The sequence below is a fragment of the Tauraco erythrolophus genome, chromosome 6 (genome assembly GCF_009769465.1).
Source record: "Tauraco erythrolophus isolate bTauEry1 chromosome 6, bTauEry1.pri, whole genome shotgun sequence".
Taxonomy (NCBI): Eukaryota; Metazoa; Chordata; class Aves; order Musophagiformes; family Musophagidae; genus Tauraco; species Tauraco erythrolophus.
In genome coordinates, this window is record NC_141470.1 from 22,081,654 (window position 1) to 22,102,894 (window position 21,241).

The 21,241-nt window shown below is 36.6% G+C and overlaps 1 protein-coding gene across 2 annotated transcripts in view; it reads left to right on the plus strand.

Annotated features, from left to right (window-relative positions):
* Positions 1–21,153, plus strand: part of DNAJC24 (DnaJ heat shock protein family (Hsp40) member C24) — a 35,068-nt gene extending 13,915 nt beyond the window's left edge. The window contains exons 2-4 of one of the 2 annotated variants that reach the window (XM_009978189.2): positions 11,021–11,159; positions 19,948–20,016; positions 20,821–21,153. In XM_009978189.2, coding sequence (XP_009976491.1) covers positions 11,021–11,159; positions 19,948–20,016; positions 20,821–20,945 — 333 coding nt within the window. In that variant the 3' untranslated portion in view covers positions 20,946–21,153. Of the gene's footprint in view, positions 1–11,020; positions 11,160–19,914; positions 20,017–20,820 lie in introns of both variants that reach the window. The other variant, XM_086613844.1, reaches the window with a different exon arrangement.
* The last annotated feature ends 88 nt before the right edge of the window (positions 21,154–21,241 follow it).

Genomic DNA, 21,241 nt, shown 5'->3' on the forward strand with positions numbered 1-21,241 from the left:
TGGCTCTGGTAGAAGACCTTTATATGCAAAATAAGCCTGTAAAAAAGCTAAAAATTAATATTTCAACATAGCTCCAGTGAAGGAAATCTTCATTGCTGAAACACTTCACTTTCCAGGGTAAACTTGGGGAAAGCTGGGGATACTTAGTAATTGATAGAAGGAACATGTATCAAAGTGTCAAGCCTGTGTTTTGTACAAGTCTTGCTCTTAAAAATTGCATAGGCTTTTGTTTGTTTACGTCTTTTTTTTTTTATGTAAGAGGTGATCTACAAGTTATGGAAATAGATGAGATAGGGGTTTTTTTTTAAATAAAACTGTAGTTTTTCTTCCTGCTTTTTGGAATCGTAAGAAGGAAATACTAGAGCAGTAAGATTTCCTCATGATTTGTGATAAAATGGCAAGCAAAATAATTCTAAGTTAAGAACAGGTAGTGCCATAATGCTTTGAGCTTCCACCCTAACTGGTTTTCTGTTACATAGTAATTTGTAATAGTTTTTCAGTTGAAAATTAAGGAATTTTGAATTGAAAAGCACTTTGAGTCTAGCAAGGTAGTACTGCCAGAATTATTTGGTTACCGGTAATTAGGTTTTTTCCTTTGTTTGTATGAATATATTAGTAATTAATTCATACTATTCATTCAGAAATTCTCCCTCCTCCCATGACAGGAGAAAAGTTTAATGTTTACATATTTAAAACAAACATTTTTTCAAAATGAGTTCATTTTCTCCTGAAGTTTAAGCTTCTTTGTTTTACTGAAATAAACCACCTCCTGGTTTAGAATACTTTTATTGAATAAATCACTTAAATTTTTGTAAAATACTTCAGGTTTTTTCATTCTGACCTAATTTAATGAGTTCAGCTGGTGAAGTTGGAAAATGGCTTCGTTCTGTGACCATTCAGTGAGTGCCACAGGGTGGGGGCCAAGTGCATGTTTGTCACCCATTTTCTTGGCCAGCACAGGTGACTAAAACATGTCCCTTTCTTAAATTTAGTTATCCAAAAATTCAAATCCCAGTTTAATAAACGATTTTATAATTCAGTCTGTGTTCTGATTTAAATCCAACACAGAATGGATTCTGCAAGAAAAAGAGCGTTCTGCCCTAAAGCCTAACAGCTAGTCTACATAAATTCTGATCTGTATATCATGCTGCCTGTAACCAGAGTAAATGGTCTGGAGTCGGTGTGCTTGATTGCTCAACTATAGCTGTCATATGCATGGCATAGGTAATACCAAATACGTGTGTTAATTCTGTTACATGCTGATAGGGATTTGTGGCTTAAAGTATTCAGTGTGACAATGTATGTAAAATTAGCAAAAGTGTTAACTTTAAATGTAAATTATATAGCTCCTGGAGTGTTGTAATTGCGATACATGATTCCTGTTTTGTGCTGTGTCCAGCAAGGAGACTGTTCAGCTTTATATTTTGATGCTTTATCAACTGATCTGGAACCTTCAATACATGCCATGTAATTTGATTAAAAATATTGCTACAATCCTTATAATGACATAGTATAGAACTGAAAATGTGGAGTTTTGCTGGGGTGTGAGGTGGTGAGGGGAACCCACTCTCCTATACCGTGTTAAGCTTAGCTGCAGTAATTCAGAACAGTTACACAAGTTTAATATCTTGGATAGTTCTAAACATAAATGTATTGAGCCCTGAGACCAGCAGGAGCAGAATGCCTATATGTGATAATGATCATGAGGTCTGGGGCCTTGACCAGCCACGCTTTAAATGGCCAGAGGACAGGGATTTCAGGGAGGGTACCCTTTGTCGAAAGCCTGCAGTCAGTATGAGTTTTGCGATAAGGTGAGGTTTTTCTACGAGCTGTCACTCTAGTCTCTCATGTTCACAGTCTGTGGTAAGACTTTCAGATAGGCACTTCTTGATCAAAGTGACAAAACTTCTATTTCCAAATGTAATTTGAGAAAGAGGAGGGATGCCGCACTAAGCTTAATTGTCCAAACTTGATTCCAAAGCTACAGGAACACAAAGGCTGAACACTGGCTTTTTGTGGAGAGAGAGGGGAAAAAAAAAAAAGAGTACAAATACAGAGAATGTCAGCCTACTATATTGTATTGATTCTTTAAATGTTTCAGAAGAATTGTTGATTTCTTAGATATTTATAGATGTGGCTTAAACATTGTGGTTGCATGGCCAGATTAAGGAACCTTGTTTTAAGAATTGTAATTTCTTTTTAATAAAAATGTGTCCGTGTGGTCTGTAGAGAACTAGAGAAATGGGCGCACTTGTACAACCCAATCCAGCCCTTGTTTAGCAGTTAATTTTTCCAGCTTTCTATGAGCATTTTGTCAGACCTACACAGATTTGGTTGTTGGTTTAAATCTGGCCAAGGCTGGTGGTGTCTTAATTGCTACCACAGAGCAACCATTTGGCCTGTGCGCGATGAATGTTGTCAAGGTACCTTCTGCAAGGCGGACATTCATCCACTGGGAATGTATCAAGAAAGTTTTCATTAATTGGTCCCTTTGTTGGCATTTGTGGCAGAGCGGCCAAAAATTGAGTATGAACAGACACTCTGTGTCAGGAGGTGAGATTTATTGGCAAGTCTCAGTGAAAACTGGTATTTACTACATACATTGTAAGTAGAGGCAAATGACTTTCCTCCTAAGAACAGCCTGGCATTAAATTTACTCAGATTTCTTTTTTTGTTTAAAAGGCAGGGAAATAATAACAAGAATTCAGACTGTGATTGGAAATTAAATAGGAAATAGCTGGTTAATATTTTTCTTCTTAATGCTGACTGTCTTACAGCTTCTTTTTAATATAATGTGAAGTGTTATGATCAGCTCTGTAGTCTACAGACAAATTTGCATGGACCTATGAATACTTCTGTCAGATGAGAACACTTGACAGTTTTTGTCCTGACCTCATTAGCTCAACCTGTAGATAATAACAATTACAGTTGAAAATGTATAAATGTAGTGTAAAGCGTGAGAAATGTTTTTAAACATAGTTTCCAGTTTTGATATTTTTATGTTCATGTGAACTCTGCATTTTGTTGTTCTTGTTTTGATAAAACGGTGCACTTTTTTATATTCCAAAGCACGTACTGGTCATCATTTGTGCATTTTGTCTTAGCGCAACACGCTTGTTTGCTCAACTTTGTACAGACCAAAGCTGGCTGTGTATAGGCTTTCTGTTCTCCTTGCTCATTCCCATTTTGTCTTTGAAAGAATTTTAACTTATTTATATAAATAAAGTAATAGTTTAGACTTATTAACCAAATAAACTGTCATATATTGATGCTGAGAGAGCATTCTAATTCTGAAGTTTGAATAAATTGCCTCTTCAATATTGACCTTTTGATACAAGAATAAATATATTGAACCCCTCAAATACTAGAATGTGACTTTTGAAAGTGCTTGGTAAATCTGTGTGATTCCAGTAACGAGTCAAAGTCTCATTCTGTGGGATTCCCAGCCATGAGTCTGGCAATGTTACTTGAAAATAGTGGCTTGACTTTTTCTCTTCATCCAGCTGCTTCCAATGTTTCCCCCCCCCTCATTCTTTTTCTCTTCTGAACAGCGTAGTATCCAACTCTTGTGTCCACTTGCTGTCATTCACCTAACTCTCCCATCAGTGGAAATCCATGTCATTGATGTGTACTGCTGTTATCTCATCCTATCCCATGCTTGTCCATGGTGACTTTGTTTTTGAAATGTTAACCCAACCAACTCTTTGCATGGCAGTTTTGTGACTTTTACCTCTTCTATTTGTGATTTTAATTCAATTCTGTCACTCATCAAAAATGGTAGCTTCACCAGATATGGAGCAGTGCTTTATTTGTAAAGTTTGGGTTAAATTTCTCTTCCCTGACGGCTAACCGAGTGTCTTCTGCCACTGCTTATTTTTCAATATAAATACAGGTCTTTTTATAAATTCCAGGAGGTATTGTAGTTGTAGTGTAGGTCACGAACACTGTGGCTTCTTATTACTTTTACCCAAAAAAAAAAAAATCATACTTGGCTGGAAATCTGGTTTCTACCTGCATTACATGAAACAAATACTGTCAGGCTATAAAACTATCATAGCTACTGCTATATGCCTAACATGGAGAAAGGGACAAGGATGCTAAGAGATACGAAGTTAATTTTTGATATGAATATTCTATCATTGATTCTTATTTACAACTAAGATTTAGTCATTAGATGTAGTTCCTACAAAAGCACAAGTACTTGAACGCACGTAAGTAATCTTCTGTGAAAATCTTACTACTCAATTTACTCAGGAACTTAGGGTACACCTCTAGCTTTAAAAACATCCCTCATTCAAATACAGGCACACACCCTATTGAAATAAAGCAGGAGTTCAAGACTTGTCTAAACTTGTCAGTTTAATTTAGCAAGGTGATTCCCTGAGACTGTAGATAATTTCAGAGTTAAAAATCTTTAATAAATCCGATAGCTTAGAAATTTTCTGTACTATAACTGTTGGTAATACTGACTGCATAATGGTTACTTTTTGACTTGTGATAGTAAGTTAGAATAGTCTAATAGTCTGAAGATTTCTGCAAAGAAGGTTGTAGAAAGTGGAGGGTACTTCTTATTTCAACCCCGGGAAAAAAGAGCTGATCTACTTCATTTTCCGCAGTCAGAAAAAATAGAAAGTTTACATTTTAAATAGGCTTACTTAAAAGCTGTGTCATTTTAGAGGGGAGAAGTTCTTTACAGTTATCTGTGAAATACTTATTAGTAAATTAAATCACTTTTTCATAACCTAGATAAAAATTTGAGAGAAGTAGTAGTTTTTGTAGAAAATAGTGTCCTGTTTTGATGTATAGAGTTGTGGACGTGGTGCATCTTTGATTTTTAAAGTGAATATCCCTTATACATAAGGCAAAATAACCATGGTAATGTATTCAGTAATAAATGAGAAGGAATAGAACTTTTTTTAACCTTTTCTAAATAATCAGCCTTTTCAATTTGTCCTGTGGAAAAGTAGTTACGAGTAAAAGTTTGACTATGTTAAGCATTTTAGTTATCGTGTGTTCTACAGTTGACTATGTTAAGCGTTTTAGTTATCGTGTGTTCTACAGTTTAGCAAGAGATTCCAACTTCAGTGTAAAACCTGTTCCTGTGTGCTTCACCCCTCCCCTCCAAGAAGTCGTATTAAGTTGATTCTCACTGGGTGCTGTAAATTTCTTTTTCAAAATAGATTCATGAGCACCAATAAGAAACGTACATTAAATTGATTTAACTAGAGGTTTTCTGCTTGCTGCTTTGAATTTGGTTAAAATCAATCAACCCTATTACATTTATTGCATACAGTTAAGTAACTTGTGCAAGTGTTAGGAGGACAGGGACCTTAGTGTGTCATCTCTGTGTTGCTTGATTTGCTCAACTAAGCTATCGTACTTTCTCGTCTTGTGGTATGAGAGTTCTTAAGGTCTGGGTATGGTTACTGAGATGTAATGCCATTACAGTTATTGACTAAATGCTCTTTATTAACTTCCAGGGATTAAAGTTCAGGGATTAATTTTCCAATTCTTAAAGTGCAGAAGGGACCAAACTTCATGGAGTATAAACTAGGCAGAAATAAAGACTGTAGCAGTTGAATGTGCTGTAGTGTGTTCCAAATTTGTATACAAACCCTATGGGTGAAAACTATGTGTGTGGTACACTGTATAAATAAAAATAACACTGTATAAATAAAATATATGATGGAACTCAATTTTTGGGGAGTCTGCACTTTTAATTATTTGGTGAACACAACAACATTAACACCTTTTCACCTTTTTTCTGAGACAGAAAAAGTTTGCTCACTGGCTTGTTCTTTATTCTGTAGCAGGTATCAAAGGCAATAGATTAGCATAATGAATTACAATTAATTTACCTAAACTAAGATGTTCCATGAAAAATCTCTTAAATGTTTGGATACTTGTGTAACTATGAACTGAAACTGTATTTGTGTTTCAGAGTACGTTTGCCAGGTGACATGATGTTCCCCACTCTACTCAAACTGCTGAAAAGCACAGGCTGATGTTTATAAAAAATAAGACAGTTCAATACAGATGTTTGAGAAAAGTGTAATTATGATACTGTAATTGAAATGGGCATAAAGTTAAGTTGGTATTAGCCTGCTTTCCTCTTTCCCTGCAGCACTAAAAATTTCACCAAGTCTCCAACAGAAAATGTTTAAAGTGTGTTTTTCATTTGAGCTTTGGACTTCAAGGTTCATGCTTTTTCAAATTTTTCTTAGTGATTGCAGAAACTAAAACAAACAAAAACTCTGGAAAAAAAATAATTAAAAAATAACCCTTACACTAAGAGCCAGAGTCCTCAAGAGTGTGACATTTAAGATAAACATCAAGGGAGCGAGCAGTATTGCATTTATGGGTAAGGTATTTTTTATAGTTAACAGATGAACTAATGTATTTCCATTATCAATCAGTTTATTTTTTAACATTCACAATAACTTCAAAGCATCATATGCTGTAAAATGATAAAAATTCTAGACAATCTTTAGTAATGGTAAGAAATTAGCAAATTACTTGTAATAGAGATATAAAAAAAGGAAAACTAGATTGGGCATATGTATCTAACCTTCCTTTTTCCCCTCCCTCTGTCAGATTCAGGAAAATATCCTTTCTTATTTTTATGAGGTCCTATTAAGTAGTAACATGTCAGTAATAATTATTACTGTGTTCAAAAATCAAAATGAGTGCTCAGCAAAAAGCTATTTTTATGGAAATACTGCTTCTTAAAAATGTTTTGCATATGCAACCAGAAAGATTTAAATATATCCTAAGCGCAGTAATACCGCTGAAAATAGTGCTCAGGTGGCAGGTATGAATGACAGGAAGATAATTTACACAGATTTTGAGAAGTGATATTGCAAGAGACATTGGGGGACTCTAACATTTGGAGTAAGAACTTGTAACTGGATGTATAGAGGGAGAGATGAACTGTAGTTCAGTTTCAGGAGGAGACAGGTCGAGTAGAAAACAGACTTGTCTATTTTCATGATGGAGCTTGTACACGGTTGCAGCTGAGATTAACCCAGAAATAAGGCTGAATGGGGAAAAAGGAGGAGATCAGAAAGTACATCATATTTCACCTCTCTCAAACCAAACCCCTGGCTCTGTTGAAGCAGCTCCTCTGAAGGGTATGCTGGAGAGGGAGGAAAATCAGAAGCAAGAATATGGTTAACCAAGAATGAGGGAAGATAACCAAAAAAGAGTATGGTTGATTAATATCCAAAGTATTGATGGAGGACATTGGAGTACTCTCTCTAAGCTTCAGCTATTAGTAGGTTGGTGTAAAGGTTGGCGAGGTGTCCTTTGTGGTTGGTGTCTGAGCTGGCTGAACAGGATCTAAAACAGCTGGAGAGAGGACACTGTGTTTCTTGTCTCAGAGGTGAAGGAGAAAGGTATGGGGAGTTGAATCAAGAGTGGATTTTTGCCAGAGACAAGCATTCTAGGATTTTGATCAGCAAGCTGGAGAGTAGGCAAAGGGAGTCAATGAGAGCAGGTACACGAATGAAGTGGGGTCACTGAGGGGAAAAAAAAAAAATGATTGAAGAGCAGAGGTTTGAGGATTTTTCTTCGTGTAGATGTAGACTACTAACAGAGGTAACAGGAACAAGCCCAACAGAGCAAGGAGCAAATACTTTCAGAAAGCATGGAGACCAAAATGGATATATGGATACATTTTTTTAATTAGTAGATCCCCTACAATGTAGTTATTAGTTACATGAAATTGTAGTCTTTCAAATATAAAAATTGCATATGCTACAAATAATAAATTTTCCAAATCTGTAGGAAAGAAGTTAAAAGCAAAGTGATAAATCTGAAGAATAATGAATATTCTGCATTATTCAAGAAATTAACAGAATAGCCTTTTCTGCATTATTATTTTTCCCAGGTACTTCTGACATTGGTGGTTTACTGGTCTTAACTCACTACTTCAGTGTAGTCCTAAATTATTTTTCAGTCAGGCAAAATTTTAGCGTAGGAAAGGAAAAGTGTGATTGATTTTGTGGGAGTGTTTTCTCAACATCCTTGGCAGGAGAGAAGCCAGCATTCTTAGTGCTGTTTTGGGCAATGCTGTTCAAATCTAGTGAAGTTTCAGTGTATTAAGTCTGGTATAATATTACTTGGATAGGTCTTTACATCCTTTCAGGTGTAAGCTTGTAGGAGAATGCTTACAGTCTCCTCCAAATGGAGTGAAATATACAGCAGTCATATAACTCTCTTTTTATGTATTATAATTAACCTTACAATATGTGGAGTGGATCCAGATTTTAAATATAGCATCCGAAATATTTTAAAATAAAGAAATATCATTTTTAGATAAACTATTGCTTTGAGTAGTGACTGCTGGATGTATACCTCATACATAATTGTTAAAATAAGTAAGACTGCTAAAAGGAAACTGTATAAGTCTTTAATGTGATCTGACTATTTTACCTTGTATTCTTATTAAGCATTGATTTTGATTTTTTTAATGAGTTTTCATAAACGTGGTACACAATCAACCACCCATGTTAAAAATGCTATTAAAACTGAAATACAACTGGAAGAGCTAAGGTTTCAGAAAAATTTATTTGAAAACAAATAATACAGTTAAATAGCTTTTACAGTACAACATGATGCATGTTGTCAGAACATTGAATTTAGTGCCTACCAAATAAAAATATAATTACTCATCTAATTATTTAGATGACTAAATGCAATGACCAAAATTTTTTTATTTGTTTGCACCTTGGAATTTTGTCCTCTTTAGTTGGGGAGATAAAAAAGGGATCTCTGAGAGATAAACTTTTACAGATTGCAACTGTGCTTCATCCATATTTTCACCAAGTTGCAAGCTTGTCCTCAGTCTTGAATGCAGAGATGACTTAAAGTATGCTTACTCATATGGTGGACAAAAAAATACACATTTATGTACAGAATTCATACTTGAACCTGCAGGTACATTCGCTTCTGTATGGAAAAATACATGTGAAAAACCTTGAGGTCAAAGATGAACATTTTGCTCTTGTGTACATTCTCGTGTTGTCATACAAGGGGTTTATCTGGGTAATACCCATCAGTGCAAATGACAGATACATAAATCAGTGAGAAAATAGACTCCAGTAGAAGTGGTCCTTTTAAATTTTGAATTTTATAAAGCACACATAATATTCATATTCTTTTCTTTCCAAAATTAATTATAAACTAAACCAAAGGGATTCAGTTAATCAGAAATCTGCTCAAACACTTGTAGAACAGGTATTCTAAGTCTTAAAATCTGCTGTACATTTCAGTGCCCCAACGGATGTTAGTATAAAGGGCAAATACAGTTAGTATAAAGCTAAAGCTCCAGAATAAGGGATATCTTGATTTATAACACAGTTAACAGCTGATAGGTCTGACTATATTGCAACTTTCTCGTCTTCAATGTTGTTTCCTGTTGGTCCATCACTTATACAGAGCAATTTAAAATATAAAAAAAAATATTATCGGAGGTGAATTAAAGCCACAGGAAGATGGAGCTTTGAGAGTTCCTCTTCAGTAGATATTTGAACCAAAAAAGTCAGAATGCTCTGTTCAGAACCCGTAGTACAAATGGTAAGGAAAACGTGGTACCGTTTTAATTATTGTTGCCTGTTTAATGTGGAATTTCTTGCGGCCATGTCCTTGAATAACCATTTCTTAACAAAAATGACACAATTTTGTAGCCAGTGATCCATGACTTCAAATATTTGGAAGGGCTGTTGATTCACTGAACTGGAAGAAATTAGAGATGTTGAGGCATATTTTCCAAAGTAGGATTACATGTATTATATTTGATCATGTATATTATAGAATCACAGAATGTTAGGGATTGGAAGGGACCTCAAAGGATCATCTAGTCCAATCCCCCTGCCAGAGCAGGACCACCCAGATCAGATCACACAAGAACACGTCCAGGTGGGTTTTGAACATCTCCAGAGAAGGAGACTCCACAACCTCTCTGGGCAGCCTGTTTCCAGTGTTCTGTTACCCTTACTGGGAAGAAGTTCCTCCTACGTTCCAGCTTATATCCATTTCCCCTTGTCCTATCATTGGACGCCACTGAGAAGAGCCTGGCTCCATCCTTATGACAGTCACCCTTTCCATATTTATAAACATTAATGAGGTCCCCCCTCAGTCTCCTCCAAGCTAGAGAGACCCAGCTCCCTCAGCCTTTCCTCATAAGGGAGATGCTCCACACCCTTAATCATCTTTGTGGCCCTATGCTGGACTCTCTCAAGCAGTTCCTTGTCCTTCTTCAACTGAGGGGCCCAGAACTGGACACAATATTCCAGATGCAGCCTCACCAGGGCAGAGTAGAGGGGGAGGAGAACCTCTCTCGACCTACTGGCCACACCCCTTCTAATACACCCCAGGATGCCATTGGCCTTCTTGGCCACAAGGGCACTTTGCTGGCTCATGGTCATGCTGCTGTCCACCAGGACCCCCAGGTCCCTTTCCCCTGTGCTGTTATGATGTAGAATAGAACGTATATTCTATTTACCATTTAAATAATTAAAAACCCCTAGGTACGTGTAATACAGCATTCAATTTATCTGCAGTAGCCTTAACTGAACATTGGTGGTGGTGGTGTTTAAATCGGCCGTGTGTAGTATTACAAGAGCTGCTGGGACCTACAGCACCTCCTCTTGTTCCTGTGTCATGGTCCTCTGCATGTACCTATTTCTGTTTGCAGTAGTCATTCTCTCTAGGTAAATTGTCCATGAGACCAATGGTTCCATCAGCAAATTATCCAGAAAATGCCGTCAGTGCGCATGGTGACATTTGTGCCACTGGTGGTTTTGTTGCCATTTCAGTGGTCTAATTAAATTGGCAGTTTTCTTTCGTGCCCAGCATCGTTTTCTCCCTTCCTTTGGCACCTTAGCTCAGACCTTCTCCTTTTCTCTGTCCTTTTAACTGAATATCAAATGCATTATTGATTGCTCCTCTTCCACCCTCCTCACTTCTACTCACTTCAACTTTTTTTATATCTTTTTTCTTTTTTTTTTTTGATTGGCAGTATCATCCAGACAAACAGAAGGCAGATGTGCCAGCAGGAGAAGTGGAGGAGCGCGTGCAGAGGTTCATCGAAATTGATCAAGCGTGGAAAATTCTAGGGAACGAAGAGACAAAAAAAGAGTATGACCTGCAGCAGCGTGGTAGGTTCCTGCCAAGGAGTGCTGTAGTGGCAGCAGCTCTTTAAATAAGCAGGGTCTGGGAGTGGTAGTTAGATGGTATTTTAAAATGCTGTTTATTGCTGAACCAAATGTTTCTTTCGCTCTTGTCCTACTTTCAAATGTGGATCCATTATTTATAGCTCTTGCTACACATACATTAGCTAGTGAAAACATTGAATTGCTTCTAACAAAACATTAGGTGGCGTTATTCCTAATAATTTGAATGAATATGAAATTTATACTAATTACAAACCTTAGCTCTTTTTATTTTATTAAGGCAGCTTCATCAAGCGTTCTTAGTTTTAAGTCTTATGCTACATGTTGTTGCAGTATCTCAGGTATAGGTATTAATCCATTTATACCTAGTGTTCAAAGTGTGGGGGTTTATAAGCACTTCAGAATTAAGATACATTCTTTCCAGTTGTGCGTGTGTGTGTTATGGTAGCTTTCATTATTCATCTCTAGTCTAAAATATAGTCTTTTTGAAGCAGGTTTATAAATAATATTCCAATATAACACATTAACTAGGCAGCTCTAGCCTGCATTTCTTTTTATACCTCTCAGAAAATAGCTTCTTAAAACAGTGACAGGCTGTTGTGAGAAAGAAAGGGGGGAAATGTAGGTCAGGTCTGTCACACATGGGCTACCATTACATGAAGTGATAGGCTGTCTTTCTGCTCTGGCCTCAGGATAGGAGTCCCTCAGCCTTCCATTAGAACCTTCAATAAATGTATATCCACCCTACATGTTAATGGGGGGAGTCAATAATAGTGTGTTGCCTGTGGGGAAAACACTCAGTCGCACTCCGCAGTAACACACTCTGGTCCAGCATTGACGTGTAGCCACCACCACTTTTGAATGTGTCTGATAAAAGCCCACTGTCTCTGCAGCTTGTTATTGAATTCTCTTCCATTGTACATTGGCACACCATCAGACCTTTCTCTCTTGTGCTGATTTTTAACTCCCCTGCCGCTGCGGATACCAGAACTTTGAGAGACAAAGGCTTAGTCATTCTGGCAGATATGCATCACTGCAGGATAAAGAGAGTGATATCTAATTGTATATACCCAGTATGAATTCTCTAGTTAAATAATCTTGTATTTCAGACTTTTGTGGGCGTTTTGGAAAAGAGGGTGGAGGGGTAAAACAGAATTGTTGAATAGATATTTTAAAAGAATGGAAAAAAAATTATCTTGTGCTAATTTGTTATGTAAACAGTATTAAGATCAAACTTAAATAGATTTTCATCTCAAACTTATTTTTTTTAAATGCCTGAATGTGATGCCACAACAGGAATTTCTGCCACCCAGTGCTCTAATCCTGTTGTACTCTTAGCACTTTAGTATTGGCTATGTCTTCCATTTTCACAAATTGTACATGCACAGGAAAAAAGAAATATTAGAGACCGTTTCTTAGAAGTCTTTTGTGTAGATAGTGAGTTTTACCTAAAGCTTAAATACAGGCCATAAAGTTCCATTTTGCTTGGGTCAGGTTAATCCACTGAAGTCAAGAGCTACATCAAGATTTAATAAGCTACTTTGTTTTCCCATGGAATTTAAGGACATTGCTATAAATTAGTTTTGATAAAATTTATTATATGGTATTTTAAAGGTTATCTGTATTTCCTGAGAATTTTTTTTTTTTTGCATCCAGATGAGTTCTTCTAAAAGCCATCTCAAGATTCAGTAAAAAAGTCTTGGTAAATAAAGAAAACAAATTGTACATTTATTTACACCAGTATTTGGTAATGGTATGCCAATGGGGTAGATCTATTTTAATATAGAGTGTGCCATTCACAGAGGACCCAGTGTTTCAAACTAAGCCACACGTAACATACATGTGCAGTGTTGCTGCATTCTTTGCAGCATGTTCCCTGGCAGCAAAATGATGGTGAAATAAATTCTAGTTCTTTGAATGCCTGTCAAGTTGCTTCTGAAGTCATGATTCTAGACAAATTCGTAGACGCTGGTGTAAAAGCTCACAGAAACAAAGGAATTGAGACAGCAGCTAAGGAGAATAGAGATGAGAGAGATAATACAGCAAGTGAGTAAGACTGCAAAGCCCAGGAAGCAAAGTCTGAAGGATGCCAGTGTGCATGTGCGTGTGGCTGCCGGTCATCAGGAGTCTTTTGCACTCTACTCTTTTTCCCATTTCACAGATTGTTTATTTGTATGCACCTTCTTGCTTTATACTAACTAAATTTTTATTATTGGCTCAGAAATTCAGTGGCTGGAGAAGTTCTAAGAAGCTGAAATTCTGTGCTGCTCTCTGGTTTTAATTGTGGGGGGTTTTTTTGATTGAATCATTGAGAATAGCAAGTGAATGTGCTTTCATATCTTAATACTGCTTTTCTCTGAAGGTATCACAATGATCTCCTACTAATTTTTTGTGCCTTCAGGACACAGTATTAAAGAGGAAAAGGCAAACCTGAAACCACATAGAAGTTTGTCTCAAATACTTATCAGAGCCTCTGTGGTGTGGAAATCTTACAAGAACTGCTTTTTTTGTATGTTTTGTGAAAATTTTTCCAATTCTTTGTTTTGTTAAATCTCTAATGACATATAAGAATACCCTTTTATAAAGGTGAATCTTTTGCTTCCATTCCCTGTGAATAATTTGGGGGATGAAAAAAAAAGGTGCATAACAATTTACCTATTAAGAATGTACTTTTTTTCCTCGGCAGATTTTCTTCTTAAAGATTTTTCCATTCTTTGTTCGGTATCCCATTTAGAAAAGACTAATATGCAGTTTAAGTTTGACAGTAATAATTACCAAAAGTTTTTCAGTAAGTTTAGCTTGGAAAAAAAAAATGGTTTATGGTTTTCATATTAGAAGTCATCTGAACCCTGAAAGCTCATGCTTTTGGGTCATAGTTTGAAAGAATAAAAATTTCTTCACAGAATCAGAATCATGTAGGTTGGAAAGAACCTTCACAGGTCATCTAGATCAATCTCCTACTCTAAGCAAGTCCACATAGGTCAGTTGCTCAGAACTCCTTCAAACCTAGTTTTTAATATTTCCAAGGATGGAGATTCCAGAACTGCTCTGGGCAGCCTGTTCCAGTGTTTGAACACCACCAACCCAAACAAACCAAACCCAAAACCCACCAAAACATGTTTTCCTTCTGTCAAGTCAGATATAAGGACTCCTTTTTCAACTTGTGCCTTTCACTTCTCATCCTTCCTCTGTGCACCTCTGAGAAGTCTTTTCTACACCCTGCTATTAGGTAGTTGTAGACGATGAGATGCCTGCGTTCTTTTGGCCTCTCCATGTATGACGTGTGTCCCAACCCCTGACCATGCTTAGCAGTCCACTGGACTTGTTCCTCTATGTCAGTGCTTTGTACTGAGGAGACCAAAACTTGACGTAGGAGACTTCACGTGCCATCTCTTGAAGTGCTGAGTAGAGAGGAAAGAAATCACTATCTTGACCTGCTAGGTACACGCTTGCTAATACAGCCTGGTATGGGGTTGGCCTTTTTTGCAAGAGTGCCCTGCTGACTCGTGTTGAACCTGTTGTCCACCACGACTCTTGGGTCCTTTTCTGGAAGACTGCTTTCCAGCCAGTTGTCTCCCAGCCTGTACTGATGCATTAGGTTGTTTTGTCCAAAAAGCAGGACTTAATCTTTGTGGAACTCTTGGTGTCCCTGTCAGCCCATTTCTATATCCTGTTGAGGTCCCTCTGAATAGCAGCCCTGCAACTTTTGTGCATTTTTGTTGCTTTAAATACAAAGCAGCTGTGTATCTAAACAATCACATAATTAAGATAATTAATTTGCTAACTCATTTTACATTTTAATTATCAGTGATTGAATGATTAACAGAAAGGTCATAATTAAATTTAAATCAATAAACTGGTGACTTTGATTAATTTCCAACACTAAATGTAGCAAATAATTCAAAACCAGTAATGGGATTGACACTAAAACCAGTTGTATGTATATATTTTTAGGGCAGAAGGTGGAGAAATTTAAGAATCTAGGGGTTTTTCCGTGTATGGCTCCAGTGAGGTTCTATCCAGGATAATATGTTTTTACGTGGTGATTGACACGGGTGTCCATATTCCCCAGTGTTTACAGGGTGGGAGATGTAATCACAAGTAGGAGTTTTCACATCTCAGCACATATCTCCTTTTGGTTTTCAATTTTTAAGTTACATTTTTAGAAAAATATTACAGATGCCATTTTCATACATGAATATGTATTTCAGTGTCATTTTCCTTTAGTCCTCGCTTCATTTCTTAGACATAAGGAATTACAGGTCCTAACTGGAAGTGTCGGTGTTCCAGCTTGTGCCATTTGTCTCTGAGAATAAGTCTGGTTCCATCCTTTCTGTACCCTCCCCCTTTAGGCAGTGAGGCACAACAAAAATCTTTCCTTAGCCTAAAATAGTTCATTTTAAAATGTCTGTTTGCTAATTCAGCTTTCACTGACAATACCAGTATCTTTAAAACCTGAAAAAAAATCTTTGAGGATGTGTCTTCACTCTCAGTTTTTGTACTGCAGGTTTAGTAAAGGGAGGCCTATACAGGTGTGGACATAAATTAGGAAAATGAAAAAACAAGCTAAATAGAAGGTAGTTCCTTCTCCCCCTGCTCCTTTCCCATTCCACTCCTAGTACAGTAACCTGAAAAGACTATTTTGGAGATGCTCACTTTCCCATTATTCCAGTATTCCTTCCTGGTCCAGCAATAAAGCGATGATTCTGTATTAGACATCAAGATATCCTACATAATTTAGTAAATAGGATGCCAGAAGAATAACCTTACAAAACCGCTATGAGACTAAGTGGAAGCAAGACAAAAGCCTACAAAAATGCTTTTAATAGCTAGCAGAAATGGCCACTGAACACCTTGACTTCCTTATTATAAAAAAGGAAAATAATTAATGCAGCATATTTTAGTTGTTTCTTGGTATGAAAATTCCTTCTTAAAGAATTTTAAACCAAAATAAAGCTTTAACATGGCTGCTAGTTTAGGCTTTTCAGTGTGCCAGGTTATAGTCTTTAAGTGACAGAAGCGTATATTCCTTCCCTAGCCATGGATTTTACAGCTGTAGACCCTCAGCTAGTGCTGGAACACAAGCCTTTTACCGTCACGCTCTGGAGTTCATTCTAATTTACACTGGCTACAAGCAAAGCGGTATTTTTTTTTTATTTTTTTAACAAACATAGCTTTTTGTTAGGAAAATTCTTAACACGTGTCTCTCATAATTTCAAATAAAAGTAAGCATGGTTATTTTAAATTAATGCAAAAGACCCAAACTTAAGTAATTGTTTAAAAACTAAATAGCCCATTAGAAAAAAAATAACTTGTGAAAACATCCAGGTTTTCAGTACTGTGATGATTTTGATACTGAGTAGATTCTATGAACAGTATTTGATTGACAATACGTGTCTTGAACTCTTTAAATTATGTTTTGTTTAAAAAAAAATCCTAATAATATGACTGATAAAGAGCTAGAAAAATCTTTTCAGTATTATGGCTGGTTTTACTATTACCATAAACTGCTAAAAGGGTTAAATTTCCATTTACTGCTTGCAACCCTTTCCCTAAATCTCAGCCTTAAATAGCCCAAGAAATATTTATTGTATCCTCAAGTGAAACTTAAATACCTTTCCTCTTTTACAATTTCTGAATGACCCAGCAAGGGCTCTAGTAAAGCTTTACTGAACCAAGCTGCTAATAGTTATTTAATGTTGTTCTGTAGCCTGAAAGAATCTCAGTAGATTTTTCCTTTTAATCTCTTTGAACTGCAGGCTCATAAACCTCTCTGATGAGCCTGCCAGTGTTTTCTTAGATCCTGCAGTTGAGACAATGGAGCTGCAGAATCCTTTCACCTCTTGTTGTCAGACAAATCCAATAGATGGCAAAGCCAGGCAGGCTGTACTTCTTGTGAATTAAAATTTGTTTTTCAAGTTACGGACAATCTTCCCTAGGTGCTTAGGAAGGCGTTTGAGAAAGTACAGCTCGATGCACAGAGCTCTGCGGCGTGAGCCGACGTCACATATGAGTAAGCCTACCACAGAACTCGGTACTGGTAACACCACCAGTCTTAAATAACCTTCTCTGGCAAGGGAGTGAAAATCAGACACCGGTTCTCGTCAGAGAACCACTAATGAGGGAGTCATGGCTGTAATAATGATCATGTAGATGAAATAAGAAGAGCACAAGAAATATTAGTCACTAACACACTCTGAAAACCATTGGGTTTGTAGTTCTGCTTGTAAGCTCCCCATGCTCGTACTAGGCTGTGTCTGGTTTTAAGTATACTGTCTTAAAATATACTGGATTGGGTAGTGTATTTAATAGGAGAATTAGAAAATCAAAAAGCTTTGTTCAACTCTGGAAAATGTTTCTCGTGCTTGAGCCAGATAAGCAAATAAACGCAGCATACAAAACCGACTGACAAGAGCGGTCACTAGATTATGTGCCAAGTTTGGAGACTTACTCAAGAGTACTAATTGAAACTTTACATCTTTTAAGATAACCAGTAAGACTCTTTCAGACTTGAGCATCAGACTAGGAGTAACGATCCCAGTTCAGGCTGGGAATTGTATGAAGGATTAATTTACCTGTTGTTTGGTTGGGGTTTTTCTCAATTTTTTTCTTTTTGAAATTACAATTGCAGTAATGAATTAGAAGAACTTGGTTGAAATTATGTTTCCTGGGCTTCATATTGTACTATGTTTGGAATAGAAGAGAGGGTAGGCTTTTCCTCAGCTGCCTTCTCCGTTACTTCATGAGTAACTTTACTTCAGGAAGTATAGTAATCTCATGAATCTGCATCTTGCCAGTTCTCTTCATGGTGGTATATGGAACATCTGCCCTTTTTGTATTTTTCTGCCAGCAAGACATGACCCAGACCTCCACTTCCAATCCTATAAAACTTGTTCTGAGTGAAATCCTGCTTCATGAATTCCAAATAGGAGGGCCTGGTTTCTCTTTAACTTATTTTTTTACTTCCTATAAATGAAGCTTAGGAAAAACCTGCTCTTCCTACAACCTAAGAGACCATTTTCCTTTGTGAATTTTTCTTCTTAGTATTAAAAAACCAAAACAAACAAAAAAACCCCAGGTGAAATGGGAAGCACTTGCCTTTTTTGTATTGTTCTCACAGTTACAGTATTGTTGTCTTCTACTGCAGTGGAGAGAAGAACCTGAAAGTAGGGAGGTAGACAGACTTCATTTTGATCTCGGCTTTTTTTTCCTCCTCAAAAAAAGAGGAGGAGGAATCTTTACTTCACACAAGGCTTGCTGGAGGAAACGCCTCTAGTTTTGAGGGTGTTTTCCGGACGTTCACCATTCCTGTTCTCATGCTTTGTAGCTAGAAGGCTGTACCAGACTAACTCCAAGTAACATTAGTTATTTGGCATGAGTTAAGACCATCTGACTTTTTCTTTTATTTTGGACATTTCATGCGGTTAACTAATGTTCTGATCAGGTGTTAACAAACATGTTGTTAGTTTGTATAACTAAAACATTATCCAGAGCTCTTGTTTATGTAATTGAGAGCATGCACAACAACGAGAATGACTGATTGATAGGTATATCTTCCAGTTTTCTTTCATTGTTATATTCCTGATGGATTTTTTTTTCCTTTCTTTTGACAGCAGTAAAGTATTAGGTGTAGTGGGTTAATTTTCTTTTAATTCTGACCTTTTCATTACAGAACAGGTGTTCAGCCAAAGGTAATGTCAAAGAGGGTGTACTGATTGTCATTATTTCCGATGTGTGTGATTTGTTTTAATCTCCTTCATTAAAACAAATTTAGCTGAGGCTCATTCTCAAGGATATATCATTTACACTTCAGTTCAAATTGGAACAGTCATTTAGTTGCAAAATAAATACTGAGACTTAATATTTGGTGGTGTGTTGTTTTGTTTCTTTTTTTTAAACTAGCCTTAAATTTCCTATTCAAAAACCCAAAATGTAAGTATTAACTCTTCCCTCGTCCTTATATATAAGGCTAGCTAAAATGCAAGGGGTTCATTTCACTGCTGGTACATTACATTAACACTTCCACCTGGGATGTAGAAGTGAAGTACACTTCTACTCTTAGAATTGATAGAGCCATGAAAGGAAAGGAAAACAAACAAAAAAAACCCAAAACAACAGGTGGGTTAGATTCTGAAGTTAACTTAGATAATTAACTATAGAAAAAGCTGTACTTAGTTATTGCTAGGATTATACTTTCACAGTAGCTTTAAACTTCTTTGCAACAATTTGCAGTACTTTGTTGTAAGTTAGGAACCTTGTGAATAGCTTGCTTTACATAGCTATCTATATGTGAAACCTCCTCTAGCTGACACTGCTTGTGCAGGAGGGTTGGGTTAGGTGATCCTGAGAGGTTCTTTCTGACCTCAACTGCTCCGTGATTTTGTGAAAAGTACAGGTAAGCAGGCACAATTTCAACTTGTGGAATTGTCGTTACAGCCAGGCTTTTAAAAGGTATTTATATCAAAACAAAAGTTTGCCCCTAATTTCACATAATTGGGATGCACAAAAGGACTGGTTTCAGTACTGTGTTAATTTCCGTAATACATTTTCACTGTTTACTTCTCCTGGCTGCAGTAGGATGTTTTCCAGCTTATGCAGAGATATGGAAACTAAAATTTCAGAGAACTGCATTTTTAGCTGATAATGTGGCCTAGGTACAACTCTCCACTAGAAGCCAGATTGACTGCTAGGTATATAAAACTATTAATTTATCAGGAAGAAATATGGACCTGTGTGTTAGCAAGGTTGAACATCTGTCATGTTTTCTTTATAGAAGATAATCTGACAAAAGAATGGCCACTGCATGCACAAATTTATCTTGAGGATATGTCCTGGAATGAAGGTATGAGTGCCTCACTACTTGTTCTCAGTGCCTTTCATTGTCACTGCAAATGTTTTCTATTTTTTCTATATCTATACCATTATGTTGTCTTATTGTAAGCTCTACCTTTTTTTTGTTTTCCTCAGATTTAGCTATTCTGTTCTCTGTGATGACCTGAATTGCAACTTAACTTTCTGTGATAGCTTGTTTTGCATTCCTTTTTCATCCCTGCCCCCTACTTGCAGTACCACTTTTCACCTAGTGCACTCCTTGTAGTATAACTGAGTATTGAGATTTCCAGATTCTTCCCAAATGTCTCGTGCATCTTCTTGCTCTTTCTGTGATGGTAGAATGCAAGTGTTTTCATTTGACAGTGTTACTTTCCTCCTTTTTTGAATGAATGGCTGAATTTTTTACTATTTGGTTTTTTAAGCTATGAGGGGAAAATCCTATCTATTTTCCTTTCTCCTGTTTTATTTGTTTCCTCTCTTAGCAGTCTATTTTGGAATCATCCTTGATCTGTATGTGTATGACTAACACCCTTTAGTTTTATCTTTTAATATCTGTTTCACTGGTGTGCACCTTTTTTATTATTTGCTCTTCTAAAGAGACTACACTGACCCCAGCTGTTCGGCATAAGACTGCCTCAGTCACAGAAACATTTTTAAGAGTATAGCTATTTTTTTGAGAAACAAATGGTAGCACAGTTACTGATACTTAGAATCCAGGTCATTTGTTATTAAGAGCAGCTTTGTGAAGAAAATCCAAAATAAATTCTTGATTCTTCTCAAGCACTAAAGGCTTTTTTGTTTTCTTTTTTGGCAGATGAACAATGTTATACTCTATCGTGTCGATGTGGTGGGAATTACACTGTCTTCAAGAGTGAAACCAAAGACGTATCTTTAGTTTGTTGTGACACATGTTCACTTGTTATTGAGATCCTTCAATGACTGTTTCAATGAAGCACATTAAGAATTACAAACCTTTAAAAAGACTGGACAAATGGGAGAGCATCTGCTAAAGAAATGTATTTTAAAGAAAAGGAGGGCACTACAAGAACAAGTTCAAGTTAGGCTTAAGAAAGGAAATATGCCTGTTTACTAACATAGCTCTGCAAACATGAGGCTTGTTTATTTTCCTTCTACAGCTAAAGAGCTAGTTATTACAAACCTCCAGAACAGAACAGAACACCAAGTTCTGTACAACTGGAATGTATCTCATGATCTAAGTGACATTTCTTCCTCAA